This window comes from Phoxinus phoxinus (assembly GCF_949152265.1).
Source record: "Phoxinus phoxinus genome assembly, chromosome: 22".
Taxonomy (NCBI): domain Eukaryota; kingdom Metazoa; phylum Chordata; class Actinopteri; order Cypriniformes; family Leuciscidae; genus Phoxinus; species Phoxinus phoxinus.
Genome location: NC_136897.1, coordinates 18,413,268 through 18,432,730, shown reverse-complemented (window position 1 = coordinate 18,432,730; position 19,463 = coordinate 18,413,268). Strand labels below are relative to the sequence as shown.

General features: G+C 39.0%; 1 protein-coding gene across 1 annotated transcript in view; it reads right to left on the bottom strand.

Moving 5' to 3' along the window:
* The window catches only part of arhgap46a (Rho GTPase activating protein 46a), a 33,605-nt gene that overhangs the window by 2,525 nt on the left and 11,617 nt on the right, over positions 1 to 19,463 (bottom strand). Inside the window, exons 3-7 of the mRNA XM_079598287.1 lie at positions 8,051 to 9,353; positions 3,672 to 4,296; positions 2,898 to 2,987; positions 864 to 937; positions 579 to 778 (exon numbers count right to left, since the gene is read on the bottom strand). Coding sequence (XP_079454413.1) covers positions 579 to 778; positions 864 to 937; positions 2,898 to 2,987; positions 3,672 to 4,296; positions 8,051 to 9,353 — 2,292 coding nt within the window. The remainder of the gene's footprint in view (positions 1 to 578; positions 779 to 863; positions 938 to 2,897; positions 2,988 to 3,671; positions 4,297 to 8,050; positions 9,354 to 19,463) is intronic.

Below are 19,463 nucleotides of genomic sequence, written 5' to 3'. Positions count from 1 at the left end.
CAGTTCAATACAAGCTAAACGTGTTATTGCTTTAGCATGGAAAAGTTTTCAAAAGCCCTATTCGGGCGGTAATTGTTTCTCATGGGGTCGTAAGGTATTTTCAACATTTACAGGGGCTAATATGTGATTTTATTGCCGTCTGAATCCAGAATAACTGTAAACAATTACAAAATACATAGTTGAAAAAAGGGAGTTTGATTAGTTTAAATGTGTAGTTGACTACACTACAAGTTACGTTGGCAATTTTAAAGGGCACAAAGTCCTTTTAAATAAATGAATGTGATGATGATTTATTTTTGCTGTCAGCGCGAACACAAGCAATTAGTGTGAGTATAACATTTTGAATAAAACTGTAAACTAATTAATGCATACTACCGTTTAAAAGTTTGTAGTCACTAAGATGTTTTTTTTTATGAATACTTTTATTTAACTGTGCTAATGACACATTACCAAAAAAAATTGTAAGCTGGTAGCGTCACAACTTTTAATTATTTACTTAAATAAATACACACTCATATAGTAAAACATAGTCTGCTCGTCTATTCTGCCTAATTAGTAGTGAGTTAAGCAGGTCTTACCTGAATATCCCCTCAGTCTGAGCTCCACCCAGAGCCAGCACATACTGAGACAGCTGCACTTGCACCCATGGTAACTTCCTGTCTGGGAAGAGTTCACTCTGCCGCTCCATCACTTCCTCTAGAGAGCTGCCGAATAGTGAGGGGGTCATGATGGCGCGTCGACTGTGGTCCACCTCCTCCAAGCTAGGCTTACGGAGACCCTTTATGGGAAATAGAGGAATTGCTACTTATTATCTTCTTTCTTAAACATCTGATTCTTCTTCGGTGTATTTGTTAAAAACTCACCTTTTTCCCTCCAGTGACCGCCACTTTCTGGAGTTTCCGGTAGCAGTATTTGGCATATGTGCTGATGGGAAGAGCTAGAGACAAAAATACATAATTTATTCTTACTATTCTTAGACACAGGATCTGCACAGCCTAATTGCAGACATATTTACATCTAATGCATCAAAACCTGTTTTACAAGTTAAACACTTTGAGAACTGAGTCACTTTTCTTTGTCTGGAACGTGAGTTCCATATTGCTCTGTAATAGTTATTATGGCACCAGCGATCATGGGATCACAGCGGCACGAGGGGAGTGAAGCACTTCAAAATGAGTCACTTTTTTAACAATGAATGAAAAATTATTTGGTTCCATCAAAAGTGTGGAGGAGGAAATCCAAATGCACATTCTGTTAGTAGTGACTCATCAGATCAACATGTGAACTGGAGGAGAGGAAAAGACAGAGGGGTTTTCTACTAGGCTGTGTTTCATCAATGTGCTGTTTTGTCCTTCTGTTATGTAAGAGCCAACAATGATAAAAGTAGACATTGCAGAACATTTTCCATTACTTAGAATAAATGATATTCACAGATATCACTTGATGTCAGATTCTGAGACAAACTCCAGACTTGTAGAATCACTAAGATTTATTGTACATTCAGAAATGTTGAATTTATAGCAGTCTGTGCTCAGTATTTTAGAGAAACCACGGTCTGTCTCTTCAGGATTTCTCTGGTTTCACAGAGGAGCTTCATAACTCCAAAGTTAAATCCATAGGGGGCATTTCTAATACCGGCACTGCAGGCTTTACGAATCTTAACTAAAGGAGCCAGATGGTAAAAACTTGTGCGGCGATAAAAAGCATCTTTTCTGGAATGTGCCCCAAACTCGACACCCCTTCAGATTTATGGCAAACAGGTGACACACATGCGTGTTGACACAACCTCTTGTTCATTTCCCCGCACCAGACTGCAATTATGTTTAATGAGAGATATTGCATCATAAATTTGCCCTTGATCTCTCTTTTTTTGGGATTCCTGAACCTAAACAGTTCATTTACAGGATAAACATACGGAGTCTGCTTAATTCTGAATATTTTGCATGACTAAGTGCTGGTGGTCCGGCTCTGAAGCAACAGCTTGCACTCATTTGAAATGAAAGGCAACAATAAAGTGAAGGAAAGCCAGAGGAAACAACAATCCAATTCAGAGGCCACAAATGAGACCACACAGATCTTTGTGGTGACTCCCTATGTCAGAGAGATGAGTAAATTCCTGTTTTACAGCGGCCCCGTCATCAGGGCATTCAGCATCCCAATAAACTCCTCAGCTGAGCCGGCCCTACTTACAGACCAGATCTAACCTTGAGAATCCTCACATAGTGACTCACATCCATCTGCAGCACTATCCTTGAAGTCGACCCACTTATCTGGACATCAGCCTATCAGATCCAACTGAATGACTCAAAATCATTGAAGACCATGAGCCATATCCTGCTCCTTCAAGTGGCCAGTGGCTGGTGCTAGCCTAATGATCCTGTGACTAGAGATGGCTCATGAGTAGTTCTGCAGCAGTGGCTGTGAGTCACTGTTATGCCATGCATGCAGGCAGTGAAAATCAGTGTAAGGGATCCTCACTGTGGTCAATGCCACGGCTATGTGTAGGCAGAAATCTGATGAGTAACAAGGTCAAAGTGTCGCCATATGGAGGTACTGTCCTCTACTGATTAGCACACGTGATGCGTACTGCCCGAAAGGGATAATTAAAATAGTTTTATTGACCTGTCAAATAATCAATTTTGCTAATGCAGTGGGATGCACCCACAAATGAAGAGCACTCAATTTATATTTACAGAGACCTGCATACTAACATCTAATTCTTTATCAGTGTATAGTGGTACATCTCTAGTTGATCCATTACATATTCCAAATCTCTTAAAAAATCTCTCAAATGTCTATTTCAACAAACTTTCCTCTGAACAAAGTGACCGAGGTCAATTTATAATTTGTTTTGTTTCGCTCTGATAAGGAAACAGCCATAGTTAAAGAAAACATACCTTCTGCTTCCTCTGAGCTCTGTTTTCTTTTCTTCCTTGACTTTGAATTCTTCTTCTTAATATCCTGCTGGTCCAGTATGTACAGGGTTACTGCAAACGAGACGAAAAAATAAACATTTATATATAAAATACTGCTTTCATTTGATGTAATTAATCTAGCATATAATTTAACAAATTTGATTCTAAAAAATATATATCACAATTAATTGCATGTTAAGAGGTAAGATTTTTTTAAATTTATTTTTATTAAGAAAAGTCCTTTATTTAAAACTAATACTGTTAAATATTATTACAATTTAAAATAACTGTTTTCAATTTTTATATATTTAAAAATGTAATTTATTCCTGTGATACAAAGCTGAATTTCCAGCAGCCATTACTTCAGTCTTCAGTGTCACATGATACTTCAGAAATCCTTCTAATATGCAGATTTGGTGCTCAAGTAACATTTTCATTTTATTATCAATTATTATTAAAAAAGTTTGCTGGTGGAAACCGTTCTGCCCCAAAAATTTGACTTTGACTTGCGGGGCTGTTGACAAGATGTGTTCTTTGCATTTTTAAGATGCCATAAGTTTTAAAAATGTGTCTTGAGGCTTTCCGTTCTGTTCGGTTGTGTTCGTGTCACTGTTTTAGAACACAAGAATGTGTCCTGTGTGAACAACTTCTTGATGGTTTGGCGAGACACACTGCCTGTAGCCTAATGTACGCACGGCTCAGTTAGCAAGATTATTTTATAATATTATTTGATTTTTAATTAACTGACAAACTCACTTTTCTTGTCATTGGTTGGCTCCAAGTGCCTCTGAATGTAGCCTTCTAGGTAGCAGCAGAACTTGGGTGAAGGAGCGAAGAAGGCGAGGCACACAGCCATAAGCTCCCAGCCTGCCGCCAGACTGCGTGGGCTGGTGTTGCCTGTGGTCTGCCTCACGAGCTGGACATAGAGCTCATCCCTCAGACCCTGCATGCCCCAACACTTAGTGACAACTAGGAGAGCCGCATGCCGCCGGTCCAGCCGTGAAGGTCGGTCTCCCATGTATGCCTGGACGAGCTTAAACATCTCGCAGGCTTCTTTGCGCACAGTGCGGTCGTTGGTCATCAGCATGGGTTTCTTGATGGAGCCGCGGTTCCATGACAGCATGTTGGCGATGGAGACTCGACGGCGGAACAGGCCCTGGGTGTGCATGTTCAAGTGCTTGCTGGCCCAGTCGGCCATGTTGGAGTCTGGGGGTGGTGGCTGACGGAGGGTGGCGTAGGATAGCTGGTAAGCCCCACCATCACCTCCCTGTAAACTGGTATCGCTGGCTACGTGGCGATGAGGGCCGAGTGAGCCCGTTCTGTTGTCTACCATACCTTTTTTTCTGCTGTCCAACTGAACCTTTGGCTCCAGAGTTCCCGCCTACAGAGGAGGAGAAACACGGTGAGAACAAAGGTATTCATACAATATCTATTTCTCTACAGCTTCAGTTTGTTCCGACTGCCATTTACTGAACTTGACCCTCTGTCCCTCTGTTATGTTCTGCAATAATTGCAGGATCGGCACCTAAAAAACGTTAACGTTAATTAACACAAAAATCACAATAATCTCCATTAAATACTATGTAAAATAAAAATCCAATCCACTATAGATGAAGTATGACCAATCGCTGACATAAAAAGTCCATCTACAGCAAGTAGTTTCTCCTTCTATGTCTCAAAAAAATAGTGCAAATCCAGCAATGGCCTCATTTTGATCCCTAGAGGAATGTTGTCCTGTTATAAGGTCCCTTATGCAGTCATTGCCTCTCTTGCTGTACTGAAAGCTGTATTCCTGTTAGAAAATCTAGACACAACATGTGTGCCAACTTCACTTTTATACCAAATATAGAATATTTAGGACACTGTGGGTCAAATTGACACAATTCATAGAGGTCATTTAGGCAATACAATTATGGCGCTTTTCCATTACCAGTACCAGCTCGGCTCGACTCAGCTCTTCTCAGCTCGTCTCGGCTCGGCTCGCGTTTCGCTCCGTTTTCCATTGCGCATAGTACTTCCACAATAGTACCTGGTGGTCGTCATAGTGACGCGACACACACCCGCTACCCACACACACAGGACAATGGAGGAAATCGAGTGTATGCTGTTTTACATAATATTAGTAATGGGTATATCACGCAACCTCTGGCAAAACTATTTAAAAATGCCGGGGTTATTCAGGATACTCCGTCTGGCGCGTGCAATGATGGCGCAGTGAATAGTGACGATTCTCGCTGACCAATCAGCAGTCTCCCGTGTGTCACGTCACGTTTTAGTATCGCCTCAGCTCGCTTAGAACCTCGCCGGAGGTGATACGAAAAAAAGTACCTGGAAGCAGGTACTAGTACAACTTTTACACAGTGGAAAACCAAACAGAGGCGAGTCGAGTCGAGGTGAGGCGAGCCAAGGCGAGCTGGTACTGTGCAGTGGAAAAGCGCCATTAGAGTTCACCTTTGTAGAAACAATGTGGGTCTATTAAAACCATTTGGTTTTTATTTTTATGATTTAAAACTTACAGATCAGTATTATTTAAGCATTACTTATTTACTAGATATATTATTTACTAATATTTTAAATTAGCTTTTATTTTTATATTTTCAGGTTTTAATTTTAATATGCACTTGTTTTAATTCAAATGGTTGCTAAGGCAACATTTACATTTTTTGCTTTAGGTTTTTTAAGTTTAAGTTGTTCCTCTAATATTTATTTATAATTTATTATTTTATTTCAGCTTTATTTGAATTAACAAAACACAATTTCTTATAGTTTAAGTTAAAAACATCACTGTTATGGATGGATTCCCCATGGTCACCCATGACACAAGAAACAGAATCACAACATATTTTCAGATTTTTCCCCCCGTGAATTCACTATCATCTGCCAAAGGTTTTGGGAAGAAGCATATTGAAATTGCCAGTGTGGTGAAATGGCTTATACACCAGGGAATGAGGTGACCTATGATGTCATCAGCTTATGGAACAATCCCCAGCAGGATCCAAACCCCTATCGACTGCACCGTAGACACACAATTGGTCGGTACAGTGACCACGCCTGTCCAGGACCCAACTGTCCCGTCTGTGTCAGCGATGCTACCATATGGGCCACAGTAGCCATCCTTCCTGCTCAATAGGTGTCGTGTTTTGCAGCTCCACTACGTTCTGGCATTTCACCCATTACCCTGGCAGTTCACTGCTGGACTTGTATCAGAGGACCAGGGGTGGGGGGTAGTTGGGTGCGACGAGAGTAGATATCATCGCCTCTTTTTAAATAGGTAATAAAAACGCTTGCAACGATCAGCACCTGTAAGTCTCAAAGCCCTAAAATAATCCCTTTCATGTTTCCAGAGCTGATTGGATCGAAACCCAAGTAGTGAGTTCTTGAAAGCATTTGAGAAGTACGGTCCTCTGGGCGCCTGGCTGTTGAACAATACAGATAGAATTCATCACTGAGGGAGGACATATTACAGCTTTGCTACGGGTCAGAGCGGCAGTAACCGTTCCTTTGAGTGAAATTATTGCCCTTAACTAGAATCATGTGCAGCCGAGGAATTACCTCTAACTTGCCTGACTGCAATGTTGAATACCCAAGAGAAAGATGTTGTTATACTGCCTGTTGCCTCATTGTAATTTATGTTTTAGACTGAAATAACTAAAAGACTGATATTTTACACCACTATTATGTTATAATGGCTGGTGTAAGGTGTACACAACACTCTGTTTCTATTACAGACCACAGGAAAAAAAATTAGACAGGCATGAAAAACTTCAACCAAAACAAAACGCGCTCCCAACAGTCCCACATAAAGATTAAACAAATACAACGTCTGGTTTTTAATGATGCTGAAACTCAAGATCTGTGGAAAAGAAGTGTGTCAGAAGTTCATACACGTATTTTCTACAAGACTGCAAATCTCTAAAAAATAACAAGGGAAAGGCTACTCTCATGGAGGACGTGTAAATGTTAAGCTCATTATAAGTAAGTGATAGTTTACCAGAAGATTGCCAGTAACATTTTACAATAAAAAATGTTTTGGTTAATATTAGTTAATGTATTTAAACTATAAATATACTATTATTCATTGTTATATGTGTTATTATATGTAGACATTAACATTAAAGGGATAGTTTACCCAACAATAAAGGTTTCATCATTTACTCATCGGTCCAAACCTGTATGTCTCTTTTTTCTATGGAACATAAAGTAACCTATTTTGAAAAATGTCTGTCTTTTGTGTCTAAACAATGCAAGTCAGTGGGGTTTAAAAAATGTTGATTAAACAAAAGAGTTTAACATTCCAGAGAATATCTACTTTTGCATCTTTTTTTTTCTTTTTTTTAAATAAATGACAGAATCTTTTTTTTTTTGGATAAAAAAAATCCTTGTTTAAAAATGCTGTAAAAGCATTGTTGATAGTTAGTTCATGATACCAAACTTAGGGCTGTGCGATATAGCTAAAAAATCTATCACGATATAATGTTTCATATCATTCGGTATCGATAATTATTGACGTTTTTTTTTTTTTTTTACTTTTTTTTTTTTTTAAAGACAAGTAGAAAAGTTTGAATTTAAACCACTGTTTTTTCCTACATTATTAAGGCAAACAACAAATTATATTAGTTTAAGCAGTCAAAAACAAATGTAAACAAAAATATCTTCTTTATGCCTTATATTAAATTAAGATAAATTTAAATATGATAAGTGCTGGAAAAAGATGTGTGACGCACTTGAAAGCATTTTACTATTTCTGCCAAACTTCCATGGTTACAGTTAGTGTTACTACATTAAATCCATGGTGAATGTTGCTGATCTGTGGACTTTAAGCCTATATAGTTAATTCATGGCACAATATAACAATGAAAGCGCAGTTTAGATCCGCTTTCATTACGTTTGCCATTTTATGTTGGGTAACGTTGTGGTGGTAGCATCAGTGATGTGCGTATTTTAATGAAAATATTGAGCGCTATATCAAGCATTTTTTATATCATTACTGACAATGGTCAACCGTCGATAAATAAAGATACCGTTTTATCGCCCAGCCCTAAACAAACTAATGTTAATGAAAAATAACTTTATTGTAGTGTTACCAAGTCGTTTCTACCAAATAAGCAATTAAACTGAACATTTCTATGTTGTACCTGTGAGGGGGGTCCAGCAGTCTCAGGTGAGGACAAAGTCAAACTCTTCTCAAGCGTGTCCACCTTTTCATAAGTCCGCTTCTGCCGGCCTGGAATCTCCAGAGATGTGAAGGCCAAACTGGGATGGTTACTTGTCCTGCTTTGTGACCTGCTGCAAGATGCAACGTCCTCCCTGGAGGAGCACCGACCCACGCTGTGTGTGCGCTGCGAGGAAGAGTTCTCAGACATCTCAGAATCCAGACTAGCTTTGGTCTCCCGCATGGTGTTTGAGCGACTGACCACCTCCCTCATCTCTTCCATCAGGCGCTCGTTCAGGGCTGTAAGTTCCCCAGTGCTGCCCACAGACCCGGGTCGGCCCTGGGCTCCAGCACCTATCCTCCTCCTGCTTTTCCTCCGAAGACTGGGAGACGGGCCGGTTGAGTAACCTGAGTCCTGATAGCTAACGGCGGGAGGCGGTGGTGTGGAATAGTCCTGAGATCCTTGGCTGCCCTGCCGGCTGTGGTGCACTTCCATAGCTCTGAGCACACTCACTTCTAGGATCCTCCAAGACTGCTTCTTCTCCAGGCTGGTGGGCTCCTTCTGAAGACCCCTTGTCGGGAGAAGCAGAGACTCGGATGCTGAGGTCGGAGAAGGGCTGGGAGAGGGGACTGGTGAGGTGGAAAGGAGCCCTTGTTTGGGATCAACATTCACCATGTGCTTGATACACTCCAAGCCTGCTGGACTATAGTCTGAAGGGTTCCTCTTGTGTCTGGATCCGGTGTGAGACTGAACCGGATGCTGGAGGAGTTTCATCTTCTGAAGGCTGTGATTGTGTCTGGATGGGCCATTGTGTAGGTGAGCACCTTCAACCTCCATATCTACTGGAGGCTCGTCGTAAATGGGGCAATCGGATGACGGATCGTCATAGAGACTTGCAGTTGCTCCATATTGAGGAGATACTGGCCTAAGTGAGCTGGACTGTGGTCTTAGAGACGCTGTAGAGTCCCCAGAGGTCACAAGGCAGAAGCTGCCATTGCTCGCCTTCCTCAAGTGGTGGGCCTGCTTTGAGTCCGCTGCTATTTTTCCTCCTGGTGTGGTTTTGTAAGCCTGCGGGGACAGCATGTAGCCTGAAACAGATTTGACGCTGCCAGGATTGAGTGTGCAGGCACTATGGTCACTGGCTTTGCTCTGTGGGAGATGAAGGGAAGCAGCTCCGTTTGTTCCTCTTGTCTGGCTTCTGCCAATGCTGCTGACCTTTACCAACATGGCGGCTTTGGATCCAGGTGAGGGCTGCCACCTCTGAGATGTGTCTCTTTGCTCTTGCCTGTAAAAAGTAAAAGAAATGCATTTTAGTTAGATAAATTAAAAAATAAGAACCAAAAATAAGGAAAGAATTCGTAAAACACCGGAAGGCAACAAAAAGAGAACCAGTAAAAGCAAGTACAAGTAACTTTGTAAAAAGCTAACCTATGAAGCCAAAACCAATCATCTTTATGATGCCTTTAACAAGTCTAAAACAGCAATCTCCATGGCTGTCTTTATCATCCAGACAAGTCGAGCTAAATTCTCAGCAATTTAGGAAAACTAAAGGTCTGTGAAGAGTATAAAATGTCTATTTAAACTTCCATAATGCCATTGTCAGGAAAACAAAACCATGATTGTTCAACTGAAATAGATTTTAAAAGACTACAATGTTGGAGTGTAAAACAGTTTTGTGGTGAAAATGAATGTGGTTCCTTGAATTGTTCTTATTCAAAAGTTTGCCTACAACATGTTATTGTCACTACACCAATCTGCTTCTGTTTGTAAACCCAACAACTCCCACAGCTTCAGTACTCCTAGACAGTGTTTCATACTGAAGACAAAAGATCTAATCTGTTCACATCAGGCAGACTAATCATTTAGACACAAATGTACTCGCACTATTCCCAACAGAACATTTTCTTACGTGGCCTCACATCTTCTGCATTTGTTAATTCACTCAATCTCCAAAATGAAACAATATGCATTATCATAGTAATTTCCGATAAAATGTTAGAAAGTACAGAGGGAAAACACAAAATAAGTGATAAGTGTTTAAAACGGAAAATTATACCTTAACTTGCAGATAATCCCTAATCGCATAAAACAAAAAATCTAAGTAAACAGAATAGTAAATACTTCATTTACCGTTATTGTGTGAGGAGATGAACGCCTGTCCTGTACTGAAAGAAATCTATGAGGGATATGCTTTCACAGAGCTTTTATGTACACAACTGGAAAAAACCCAAGAAATCCTCTGATAAAACCTGCTCAGGCGACCTTCTCTGGGGATTTTGAATGAGTCACTTCTCAAATTAAGCTCTGGTCCTGCTTCCTCTTACACCTCTACATTCCATGAACACAAACAAAACAGAGCTACCCTATCAAACTCAGAAAGAAGGTAAGAGTTATGTCAGACTGTAGGTAAACACTTATTTTAACCATTACATTGACTATGATCATCCACTGTTGCATTTTGAAACAACACAGGATCATTGCTGTGGAGGAAGCACTTCCCTTCTCTTTTATTTGCGGAGGCATTTTCTCTCATTAGAATTGTTCCCTTTTCTTCTCAAATCATTTCTCACATTTTTGAAGATAAACAGCCGTTTGAAATGCCAGACAGGTACAGCATATAGAAGCCATCTGGCAGAGCCCCAAGGCAATTGTAAAGACTGTCAGACGTGACAACACAACAATCAACAATGTTCAAAGTCTGTCACATAGATAGAAAGACTTGACACTTGAATCACAGAGTGTGAATGTTTAGATGGTGTTGGTTTTCTCAAGGTAGTGACGGAGGGGGCATTGCTGTATAAGTGTTACCCACCAAAGAGAAGACTGTAAAAAAAAGTAGCTGCTCTTTCCTGTGAAATTCAGCCTTCTGTGTCTGCCATATGACACAATTACATAACATCCTCACAGTCACTTTAACAATAGGCAAAGTTATAGGTATGATTTCAGATTGCTTAAATGTTGGGGAAACAATGCTAGAAATGATCTGTAATGTAGAGTTGAGTCTCCAATGTGACACTGAACATCCAGGAGAGATGTTTATGTAGGCCCACAGATTAAACATGCTGTTCTGCCGATGTGAGAAAACAGGCAGCTCAATTTCCTGTCACATGGAATGACTAGTAAAAAGCTCAAAGGACAGACTACACAGCACAAAGAGGAAATACTAATGCAGATATAAATATAGCGCCAGATTTACTGCTGGACTTATGAAACGTTACTCACAAAGGCAAACGGAAATGTACCTTCAAAAGTTTGGGGTCGGTACGATTTTTTTAATGTTTTTCTAAAAGTATTCACTACGCCTGGCTGCATTTATTTGATCAAACATACATTAAAAACTGTAATATTGTGAATTCTTATTAGAATGTAAAATGTATGTTTCTATTTTAAATTTGTAATTTATCCCTGTGATCCCAAGAATTTCTTATTATCAATGCTGAAATCAGTTGTGCCACTTATTTTTATTTTATATTACGGTATTTGTTTTCAGGATTTCTTGATGAACAAAAAATTCAAAGAAACAACATTTATTTGAAATATAATTTTTTTGTAACATTATACATTTCTTTACTGTCACTTTTGATCAATTTAATGCATCCATTCCTTTCTGAATAAAAATCTTTCTTTCTATTTTTCAAATCTGACAGACCCGAACATTTTTGTATGTTCAAGTGGAAAAAAGGGATTTTTCCCAGCAATATTTTCTCTCTCTTTTTTTTTTTTACATACTAATAAATAAATAATTTGAACCTAAAAACATGGTCTGAATGAACAACATAAAATAATTTGTCAAAAATGATACAGTAAATCAGTGACATTTAGTTCACTTAGACATGGAATAAGACACCAGTAAAAATCAAAACCTGTTTAAACATGTCCCCAACAACAGTAAGTTTATACATTGCCTTGAAGCCTTTGGGTGAAACTAGACACATATTGGTAACACCCTCTGACATTTAATTACAGATGACAAAGAGGCCACAAACAAATTAGTAGTTACCCAAATAGTTACCCATCAATTTCAAAAGAAAAAACAACAAGAAATGTCCAATGTATCAAGCTACTTTTGACATCTGAACATATCTCATGTTGGCAGAATAACTTTATACAACGCAAAATAAATACCTAACTTCAGTCTGACTTTTGGATTGTTTGCTTTTTTGAAAAATGACTAAATCAATAGGATATTTCTCTTTACTTTTCAATACAAGTGAATGAGTTACTACAGCAACCAAGACTTGTTGTCCCTGACGTTAAAGCATGTTCACCAAAACATGACGTGCTGCCAACTGTATTTATACATATCCCCGGTAAAAAAAGTACTGTGTGACCATGAAAATGCAGAAGAACAAAAACTAGTCAAATGAGAGCGGAAGAGAGAAACTGAAAAAGTGAGAGATTAGTCATGGGAGGCTGCTTTGGTTGGTATTAGAAACAAAGTTGGCATTCCTTCCACTGATCACTCAAAGGCGCCGGGATTGTTTAAATAGCAGGACAATGCATGGTTGTTAAGCGTCATGGCAATGGTTCTCTTACCCTATTGTTTCATAATAAGATCCTTGAGGGGATGGAGTGTGGTTGCTAGCTACCAAGAAGACTGATGAAAGACAACCTAGCATATTAATGTACCACAAAACAAATAGCCTATCTTTTCAAATGTTGAGATAATTCAGCTTTTTTTTTTTTTTTTGGCAAGTTTATTTAGATTTTATTGATTATCCATTGATTATATAAAACTCCATGTGTACATTATGACAATTCATAGATGAATTAGAGTTCATTCACACATTTTATTACAGTCTTTGTGTAAAAGAGGTCAGCATGACTAAAAAGCAAGATAAGATTCTGTAGAGCCATTCTGGCTTTAATTTAATTTGGCAGTGAGGAAAATAAGGTTAACTAGTCAGGGAGGATAAATTTGTCCTAGGCGGTCTGGTGTCTAAGGCCCTGTTTACTCCTGGTATTAAGTTTTCATTGATTGGATCACTAGTGGGCAACGCTAAATATACAGGTGTAAACAGGGTCTAAATCGCTTAGAGCTTGTCCACTTTGACCACTTCCTTGTCCACTTCGAAACACATTCGACCGGATTGCTTTCGTAGAGTAGCCTTTGTCACTGAAGACCCAAGTTTGGTTTGAAGACGAAAAACGTACCAAGCACAATGTTCTCTCACCATTGCTGATTTCTAACATGCACTCACAGCGTTCAGTGTAGTCTTGTCACTGTCAGGTCAGAAATGAATGCTGCTGCTCTCCGTATGTTTTCCGTCACCTCCGGATGCATTCATATGTAAATTGTGACGAGCTTATTTCGTCCAGTAGATCAAAAGATCTAAAAAAAAAGCCCATACAGGACAGAAGTGTTCGAATGTGGATAAAAGAGACGGATTAAAACACCAGGTGTAAACGGGAATGTGTCTCCCTCATCTACTTGTGATTCGATCAAACAAAACGCATCTTAATACCAGGTGTAAACAGGGACTAATAGTCTAAACAGAGGTGAGATATTAGGATGTGTATGGAAATGTATCCAACCTCATTTTATGAATGCACTGACTGGACTTTCCATGAGTATTGGAAAACATAATCAAGACAATGTATCCAAAACTCTTCCCCAACTAAAGAGGAAAACTGAAATAATGGGCTATTTTCATCATAAGGACAGGAAGAGGAAATGTGGTCTATAGCGAAAAACCTAAAACATGACTCATAGTTGATAATCCCCTTCAACAGATGTGAAAGTCTTGGCAACATTAACACACTTATTTACACTACCGCTCAAAAGTTTGTGGTCTGTCATTTTATTTTAATGTTTTTGATATAAGCCTCTTATGCTCATAATTCAAGCATACCTTTGCTTGATTAAAAATGCAATTAACATGTGATAAGCTAACCATTATTGCAAATTAAAATCACTGTTTTCTATTTGAATACATTTTAAAATGTCATTTATTCCTGTAGTGGCAAAGCTGAATTTTCAGCACCATTACTCCAGTCTTCAGTTTCACATGATCCTTCAGAAATCATTCTAATATTCTGATTTGCTGTTCAAGAAATATTTCTTCTTATAATCAATGTTGAAAACAGTTATGCTGCTAAGTATTTGTGTGGAAATGCAGAGTTATTTGATGAATAGAGAGTTTAAAAGAATAGAAATCTTTCATAAAATAAATGTCTTCATTCTCACTATTGATCAATTTAATGAATTTTTGCTGAGTAAAAGTATTACAATCTTAGTGACCCTAAACTTGTGAATGTGCGTTAGTAGAGATAACATTCTCACCATTCCACATGTATTAATTCATCAACACTGAAAATTATTTGTTTTTCAATATTTGCTCAAATGAAGCAAATGAAGGTCTCTTGAGGACCCAGCTGTTTGCAGACAGCTGAACACCTCTCACTACTGAGCCATTGAGTCTAGCTTCTTCACATACCGCACACGTGACCGGCCCATCCTCTCCCTCCACACCCTGCTCTCAAAAGACTTGAGAACTACTTAAGCAGATAATTCAAATTATTAAGCGCAATAAAGCCTGACCACAAACAGGGTGGGAATAACTAAGGACTCTACAACTACAAAATAAATAAAAAGATTTATTGGTTATGCCCAATTATGGTTCATTATTTTTGACTTTCTAAAACTAGCATATTGTGCGTTTCACACCGAGCTCGTGGTGTATGTACATTCGGGTGTCTGTAACCCCCAGAAAAGGCAGTCAGAGGGGGGCCGGCTCGGCATATGGACAATGAGATGGCTCTGGAATCTCAGCACTAATCTACATCTGTTGATATGAAATTAGATAGCGTGAGAATGCATGGCTCTGGTTACAGCTATAAAAACTACTAATTCCCTCATGAACAGTGAGCAAACTGTACAGAGAATAAGGCATATACAACAGTGTGACCAAAACATGTGGACAATTAGTTTCAAATACTTTTTTTCTAAGAGAGATGATTGTGGTTACGGGTGGATAATGAGGTCCCAACAACTAGAGTCACAGTTCTGGTCAACTACATAAAGAATAATAAAGGTTCAAAAAATAACTTGTTTCTCTGCGTTTCAAGCGGAACCAGTGGATCAAGGCACCAATCTGTTCTCAATGTATTTTAAGCAACACCAAAGGCACGACTAAAATAAAACAAAACAGGCGAAATTGCTCTACTTTCATAGACGATCTGTGTTAGGCCACTAATCTAGTTTTCAGAGAAAAGGACTGAGGTAACAAAACATGTCGGACAGACTGCGCAAAAAGATTTACAGTTTAATGTTTATGACCATTTAAAGGTAAAAGCATGAGAAAGGCCAAATGATTTCTGAAATATGAGATGCCCCTTTAGCAATACTCCCCAAGGATATTAATGGTGACCTTTTCACTCCAAACATGAGCCCATAATAGCCTATAAAAAGACCAAATAATTCATTTAAAATGTCTTTTGGAATCTCACCTATTTATTAACTCCCAGATATTCCCCAACTCAAACAAATCTTGTGAGCATGACACAAGTGTAAGTAAGCACACAAGACTGGCAAAAAGAGTGTTGCTTCTCTTTTACAGCTTTCACTTTTGGTATCTAACCAAGCCGTGACACCGCTTGCTTCTGTGAAATCCCCATAAATACCAATATCATAATGACAAATGTTATCTAGGCTATGGCATGCAAAACTCCATCCCTAAATCATTAACTCCATCCATGAATCATTTCACTCTCACAAACATGCCATAAAAATACTTCTGTCTTTAACTCTAAATATCAATGCATAATATTCAGATCTGTCTCGACTCCTTCAAAAGAAAGTTTATTAAATAATTTGTCCACCAAGAGAAGGTTGTATTAGGCTGGGTGTTAATTTAATGTCTTAGATCCCACTCCAGTTCATGCTATGGGAAAGCCTAACAGCTGGTCCTCAGGGATTTGCGTGCTTAACTAAAACCCTTGTCTTCCTATAGCAGCCACTCTGCCTGGGGTCCGTCTGCAGGACAAAAGAATTTTGTGACCCCTTCACAACTTCCCCAGGTCATCCCTGGGTTACGTTACACCATTGCGTCACACGGCAAAGGAAGCACAGAGGTGTGCTCTAATCTCCAATCTTCTCGCCATGGTAACCTACTAAACGGCTGAATGCTAGATAACACACAGACATTGTTGAATTAACTCTTGTGATCTCTAGCGCAGATGTGGAAAAAGCAAGCTTCCTTTTTCTCAACACTCTTTCTCAGAAACACCCCCGTCCCTGCCACCTATCCATCATTTAAACAGGATCACAATGTATGTGTGTGCCAGTGTATTAGTGTTTGTTATAGGGATTTGGTTAGCATGTTTACATAATTCTCTGACTAGGGTCAAGCTCTGCTTGCCCGTACCTAGACTGCGTCCTGGAGGGGCGGGTGTGATGACTACCAGATTTAGCACTTTGTTCATCAATCAGGGGAAGCTGATTGTCCCAAACACACCATATGATAACACAGATGGTGCTGTTTAGATCATTGTCAGGCTGATATTTTATGACCACTCCCTAGCTTTAATTTTTAGACGGACAAACAAATAAAATCGTTATTGGAGACTCTTTCCCCTTGATGTATGAAACAATAACAAAGAACATGTCACAACAGATCAATAATAATTATACAGCATTTCAGCAAAATAACCTTTCTTCATTCTGGTGTAAGCACACATGGGATAGTTAGAACCAAAATAGTCTCTTTCTATGGGTGAAATATCTAAACAAGATTTTGATACTGAAATTTAAAGACGCTATTAAAAACTTAATCGGCATATTAAAAAAGCACATTAAAATTGGCACAATATTCACAACACAGCTTAATTTTATGTCGTCAGAAAAATCATCACAAATAAACACAGATTTTTTTTAAAGGGGTCATGACATGAGAAACCAAATTTGCCTTGATCTTTTGGTATATAAGAGGTCTTTGTACCATTAAAACGTCCTGCAAGTTTCATAGCTTAAGACGTCCTCCCCATTATAAACGAATCATTTATTTAATCAAGCTCTAAATACAGCTCGTTCTGGATCCATGGTAAGAAGTGACGACACGGTACGAAGTGACGTACCAGCGTTTGCATATGACCACCTCCAGCCCAAGACAACTACGCTTAAAGCGCAAGGCAACTACGCTCATTTCGTATCATTGTCGCGCCCGCGTGCTGCGCGCCTCACAAGTGTTCAGTCGACGGACAGCGAGTGGGTCTGTGTACAGGGAAATTACGATGCCGCAGATGTGCTGCTGTTCCTGGCTGTGGACAAACAACATCTTTGAATACGCTGCGAAAGATCCAGTCGTCAGGGAAAAATGGGTGCACTTTATTTTTTGCGGACGTCTCAGTCACGGCAGTGTTAGTTTAAAGCGTTTGTTCTATACATTTGAAGGATGACTGTTTTGAGAACAAATCCCAAAATGATGCTGGCTTTGCCAGAAAACTGTTGCTCAAAGATAAGTCCGTGCCGACTATTCTGGGCTCAACAACGACGACGCAAACTGTAAGTAATGTATTTAAAACTTTAAACTACTTTTTAAATACGCTGAATCCGCACAGGTTCTGGCTGGGGGCGTTAATAATTGATGCATAGGCACTGACGTTAGCCAATCATAACAGTGGGCGTTAACACTGAACTCTTAAAGGGGAAACACCCCCAAAACAGACTGTTTGAATCAGAGGATGAGAAACAGGGTGGGAAAAGGTCATAAATCACTACATTTTAAAAGGTTTTTGTAAAAAAAAAAATATAGTAATACTATAATTGCACCTAAGGGAACATAATAATAAAATAAAAAAAAACATGTCATGACCCCTTTAATCTTAGGCTCACCAAGGATGCATTTATTAGATCAAAACTACAGTAAAAATTATATTGTGAAATAAAGGTATAATTTTAAATACCACTTTTATAATTTGAATATATTTAAAATGTAACTTTTGAACAGTAGTGTATATCATGCATATTCAAAATATCTCCCAGCCCTACTCACAACCCACAAGTTATTTGAAAACAACTAAGATATTATCACACTTCTAAATTAGGCACAATGCACTCATGAAGCTATATGGTCTCTGATTCTCCCGCACACAGCTGTCTATTGTTTTGTACATTGTATGACCTTTGAAAAATGTGAGTCATCCGTTAGGAGGCTTAGACGTGTGGGGTTCCTGAGAGAGCTATACTGTTGCTTGTGAGGTTAGAAACAAATTGAAGGCCAGGCGGTGGGAGATGAGTGGTTTGTTGCCCTTCTAGTTTTACCTAAAGGTCAAAAATTTGTTGCCCTTCTAGTTTTACAAAAAGGTTAAAAATGTTGGGCCTCCCAGAGACAGCAATCATGCGTGTCTAAAGCGAAGACAGAGGACAGCTCTTCATAACACTCACCACTCATCAAGTAGCTCGGGTCACATGTAGCCACAATATTTCAAAATCCTCCCAAGCTTCAGTGGGATCTAACTGTTAAGATATTGGAGTCCATCAACTTTTTTTCCATTGAGTGGATTTAAAAGAACGAGGGCCCTGCACAACATTTCCCTGAAATAGAAAGAACCGCTGTATATGCTGGATAATGTATACCGTGGCTTCGAAAGAGCTTTTTTTGCGGGGAAAAAGGGAAAGTCCAGTCACGTTCGAACCACAATGGTTTGGCTCTCCCTGGGCCCCGACCCCAGCAGCTTTCATCTGGTGGGGCCCAGAGATTGTTTTAGGAAAGAATGAATGGTCTAAGTATTGTAGTTCGGTAAAGCATAAGGCACTGAAATAACAGAGACATAGCCCAGTGCCAGGTGAAAAAGAGCTGGCATGACTGGAATCTGGTTATGAAGGTGACAATGGGTCTGGGAAGAAACAAGCAAACTCTCATAAAGCACTCAACTCATAAAGTTGAAATATCTACTTTTCACAATTGGAAGCAATTTATCTAAATTACTTCCTTATGAGTACATGATAAACAAAAACAAGTACAAGTTAAGCTCAATCGACAGCATTTGTGGCATAGTGTTGAACAAAAATAAAATTTCCACTTGTGCCTCCTTTTGGATTACAGTGAGGAACTTTCAATGGAAGTGAATGAGGCCAATCTGTAAACTTAACTCTGTCGCCATGACAATATAATCATAAAACTCTAACAACTGCAAAAAATTATTTAAAGGGATAGTTAACCCAAAAATGTTCTGAAGAGAAACAGATTTAATTTAGGCTTTTATTCACATATAAATGTTCATCAACTCATACATCAGTTATAATATGCTTGCTTGATGTGCGAGAATCAATGAGGTTAATTCTCGTGTTACGCAGCACGTTTGAGCTTCTGCAAAAGGTTTGTTCTTGTGCTTCAAGCAGGTTCGGTTGAGCTTCTGTTTTTGTTTTCTGATCAATGTTTATATGTAAATAACA